General features: G+C 35.4%; 1 protein-coding gene across 2 annotated transcripts in view; it reads left to right on the forward strand.

The window, feature by feature from the left end:
• HNF4G (hepatocyte nuclear factor 4 gamma) overlaps nucleotides 1–5,083 on the forward strand; it is a 97,146-nt gene that overhangs the window by 76,364 nt on the left and 15,699 nt on the right. For both annotated transcript variants that reach the window (XM_023534612.1, XM_023534613.1), the window contains one exon: nucleotides 3,113–3,207. In XM_023534612.1, the coding sequence (XP_023390380.1) occupies nucleotides 3,113–3,207 (95 nt within the window). The remainder of the gene's footprint in view (nucleotides 1–3,112; nucleotides 3,208–5,083) is intronic.

The raw sequence follows: 5,083 nt of genomic DNA on the forward strand, positions 1-5,083 counted from the left end.
TGAGAACAAAATCTGTAAGCTACATTAAGACTGAGGATGTGCGGGTGTGTAGGCAGGACGCATTCACAAGGTGGTTCTCATTATGAACCATTCAGGCTTATAAAATGCACATAAAAAACTGCACAACCTTACCACCCAACATAGTGACACCTCTCCGTCACCTCTCTACCTCTCTTCTCTCTCAGAGGTAACTACTGTCTGAAACTTACTGTCTTACATTGTATGTGCCCTACATTTCTAGTAGGCTGTTTCGTTTGTTTGTTTGTTTTTTCCAAAAAATATCTAGTCAACAACACAGCACAGTATAGAGTTAGAAATTCCACACTGAGTATTCAAATGACAGTTATTAAATGCAGATTATATCTATGTTAAATATGGGCTATTAAAAGTGACTGATTATGACAGAAAAATATCTGCGTTTGTTCTGCCAATGAAAGGCGTACGTAAGGTTTTAGGAACCCTATGTTGTTTTAGGAACAAAATGTATATTTGGGAAGAACTTAACTCTGTTCCAGCATGATGCCATTTCATTTCTAGAGATGTCAAAAAAAGTTGACATGTCATCCCGAATATCTAACTGGTGTTCTCTAGTAATTTTTCCAGGAAAGCTTAGTAGGTCAAAAAGTGTAAATCATTCACTTTAAAACCTTCTCAGTAAACAAAAAATAATATTTAGATGGGTCTTGCTTTTGTATGCATCAACACTCTAAAGGCGAAAAGTAGATGAAGTAAATTTCCAACACTATCAACTAAAATAAATACAAAATAACACATAAACGATACGTAAGCCACCAGTTCTGTTAAAAGCGGAGTACATATATATGAAAAATGATTATCCAAATAACTGAGTCCAGCAAAGAGGTTTAAGAATCACAGAACATCAGCACAAAGGCCTGTGAGGATTTCCGCCCTTCCTGCCTGGGAAAAGTGAGAAAGGAGTGTTCACACGGCCACTCTGGGAAATTTAAAAGCTACTCCAACGACGTGTGCAGTTAACTGCTCCCCTCTTCCCATCGGGGGTGCCGCTGTCACCTCAGCCTTCCTTACGTCATGTGCTATTAGGCAACCGCCATAATGTTCTATTTGAAAAATAGTTACGATCCTGATGCAAGTCGAGGGGCATAAAGGTTTCATTAAGATCAAGTTGTCCTGGTCTCAGATTTGTCCATTTTGTTAGATTTACGAATTTCATTGCCACTCTAACTGATCCATGGAGTGGGGCGTTTTCTCTGAAAGCGCTTTAAATGACCGTCTCGATACTTTTCCCGTTACGATATGTATTGTGGCTATTTGTAAACTTGTGTGTGCATTCTGCTAAGGTATATGTTCCATGAACAGGGGTGACAGGTAATAGTCCTCTGTTTAATCCCTACACCAGGATGTTATACACAGTAGGAGCCTAATATTTCCCCATTTTTGTGTAAATTTAATGTTAATTGGACGTGTTCTGTCATGCTTATAGGTATCTGGTCCGCCCTCGTGAGTCTCAGCTGTGCATTCCCAATGAATTTTGCTCTTTCCTCCCCCTGAAGTATATCTTCCTGCTCCATTCCAGTAGGTTTTATGATCATTCAATTTTAAGTGGCCACCCTTGTTTTATAGAAGAAATATCTTCTCGTATAGGTCACAAAATATGTTTTTTATTCTTATTATTAATAACCAACTATAAATAATCAGGAACACATCATACATAGGGGTAATTTTAGGCTAGAATTGTGAAGAGATGTTATTGCTTACTACATGATCAATATTTACCCAAGGTCTTAACCCTTTATGACAAGTCCTCCTTGTCTTAATGATTGTAAATTAATGGGGGTGAGGGGGTCGGGGGGAGTTAAATAGCATTCCCAAGTTCTGTGGAGAGGGAATGGTGGACCTGGAAATCAAGCTCAGGACTACATCCAGAGAACATACTCTTTTATTTTTAAGTGTACAGTTTAGTTTTTTAATATGTCCATAGAGCTGTGCAACCATCACTGCAATCAGTTCAGAATATTTTCACCACCTGTAAAGAAACCTCACTATCTTTTCCCCCAACTCCGCCTCCCACTAAGGAGAGGCAACCGGTAGTCTACTTCCTGTTTCTGTAGATTTGCCTCTTCTGGACATTTGATGTATCTTAAATTTTATGCAATATGTGCCCTTTTGTGTCTGACTTTTTTCATTTAGAATACTGTTTCGAAGGTCCATGCATGTCATAGCAGTTATCAGTACTCCCTTCCTCTTAATATCCATTGTGGGGGTACCACAGTTTGCTTATTCGTTAGCTACTAGGCATTTGGGTTGTCCCTACCTTTTGGCTATTATGAATAATGCTGCTAGGGACGTTTGTGTACAAATGTTTGTATGAACATATGATTTCGTTTCTCGTGGGTATTCACCTAGGGGCGGATTGCTGAATCACAGTAACTCTGTGTTTAACTTTTAAAAAAAACTGCCCAACTTCCTCCTAAGCAGCTGAATCATTTTCTGTTATAACCAGCAACGTACGAGGGTTCCTATTTTTTCCACATCCTCATCAACAGTTGTTATCGTCTGCGTTTGTTTGTTTGTTTGTTTTTTCTGATTGTAGCCATTTGAGTGGAGGCCAGGTGGTGGCAGGTGGTAGCTAATTGTGCAAACTGTAGTGTTAGTGCCGTTCTCAACTGCCTTTCGATGTGTAGCTCAGCATGTCGATTGGATATGAGGCCCATTTAAAATTAATCGAAGCATATTTCAAGTGAGAAAAGCGTGAAAATGCAGAGGAATGATGTTCCAATATATTCTCCATCACACCAAAAACATTTAGCAATAAGCAATTAAAATTTGTATGCCAAAGATTTTTAAATTAGGTTTGGCTTTCATGGCTCATGATAGAAATGAATAGGACACTGGGCAAAAGTGAGATTTCATTCGGTTTTATTATAAAGACTGCACGAGAGGTAAGGCTTGTATTTTTATATCCATGCTGATCGTGAGACAGAAAAATCATAGTTAATTGTCCTTATACCTCCTTTCTGTTGGGCCAAATTTGGCCATACATATTTAAAGTCTATTTGTCTACTTATTTGCTTTTTTCCATAAATAATTTTCTGCAAACTAATACATCTTTTTTTTTTTTTTGATATTATAGGTTCAGTCGTCAATGCGTTGTCGACAAGGACAAACGGAATCAATGTAGATATTGTCGATTAAGAAAGTGTTTTAGAGCAGGAATGAAGAAAGAAGGTAATACTGTATAACACGATAACAATACTTAGCATTACTGATCAAGATTATTATATACACATATTCATTTAGTCATAATGTTTTCACACGAGTTCTGATTTTCCTCAGTTTTTTTCAAAGAAGAATCTGTGGTTCCTTAAGTTTAAGAATTCACCCAAGGACACTGACACCCAGCAAATAAGCAGTGCGAGCAGTCGTCACATGACGACGGAGCCCACACAGCGTTCGCTGCACCGCTGCGTTGTGCCTGGCAACAGAAGCGTTGTCTATATCACATTCCAATTTCCTGTTTCAAAGATAAATGGAAAAATCTATTAATAGGGAAAAATTATAAGTGTGTTTTTAAACACATTTTTATTGTCAATAACAACTGAATATCCTTATTTAGTTCCTAAACATTAACTGAACATTGACTTTTTATGCATCCATTTATTTATTTTACAAATATTTATTGAGCACCGCTACTTCCCAAATGCCGTTCTGGGTGTGGAGGTTCCAGTAATAGAATAAGCCTTCCTCTCAGGGGACTTACATTCTGTTGAGAGACAGACGTAGACTAGATATTCTAATTTTATTTTGAACATATTGAATAATCTGATTACATGATCTTGTACTTTAGATATCATGAATTTAGAAACAAATATGTTGAATATGTTTAAATGCCTGGCAGGGAATAGCAACTACAAGATTTTTTGCTTACCAGTTTTGCCACAAGCTGATGCCTATCACATACAAAGAGATATTTTTCAGAACTCTTTCACAAACTATAAAAAGATTAAATCAAATCTCTATACTGCAGAGATGTAAGATGTATCAAACCTATCTTGACCATAGCTATTTTTCTTTGTCACTCAATATTTTAAGGACACACAAGTTCCATTAGTTTCATTCAGGTTGCTTGTCTCAGAAAAGAAGGCAAACGAGAGTACCAAATTAAAGGAGAAGCACTTTCCTATTTAAAAATGGCTTATTTCTACTAGAATATTTGGTAGTTTATAGGATTAATTACACCCTTTGTCAGACATCTTTATCCATTTCCTACAAAGTACGAGCAAATCAATTCCCATATATCTTTTGTTTTACAGACAATAAAATTATTTTAAAAAATAGTGAAATTATATCTTCTACTAGTCAGAATAATACTTTTTTTTTTTTTCCTCAATAGATTAGGAAGTAACTTTTGGGTCTATTGAGTAGTTCTATTTCCCTTACTTTCAATAATAGTATAATATCAGGATTACTTTAAGATGGAAATGTATATAAACATGGTTTAAGTAAAAAAATTATGGTATAAGAAGGTTACGAATAGCATTTTTCTAAAGATTGATCATGTAAATTAAATTAATAAAAACATGACTTCCATTTTAATTTTTTATCTCCACAAATGTATTTCATCAGTTTAAGCTGAAAAATCAATGACAATTTCTGTTTAAAAATAAAGAGAGAGAAGGAAGAGTAAGCTACCGGTAAACATAATTTTAAATAAAATATTAATGATTTATTCCAACCGAAAGACTACTCATGCTAAAAGGCAAAAAGTCAAGTATTTTCTCTTCCAAATTAATGAGTTGATATCTAAGAGTAAGTTTTGGGTAAATAGTAGATATGGGCATAGAAGTTAGTGAATTTTTTAATAAAAGAATAATTTCAATAAAAAGGTTGACAGTTTAAGGTCTTATCTTTCCAGGAGAACAGAATAGAACATTAACTTAAATAATTAGGGACCACAGGCCTTGTTTTCATTCTTGTTGATTAACAGAGATAATTTTACCTCCTAAGTTTTGAATCCAACTTTGATATCTGCTTTACATTTATATATTTATGTGACAAATATAAAGGTATAGTTGTGTATACTCCCCTTTTACACTTCCCCATA

Source organism: Pteropus vampyrus, unplaced genomic scaffold (genome assembly GCF_000151845.1).
Source record: "Pteropus vampyrus isolate Shadow unplaced genomic scaffold, Pvam_2.0 Scaffold127, whole genome shotgun sequence".
NCBI lineage: Eukaryota > Metazoa > Chordata > Mammalia > Chiroptera > Pteropodidae > Pteropus > Pteropus vampyrus.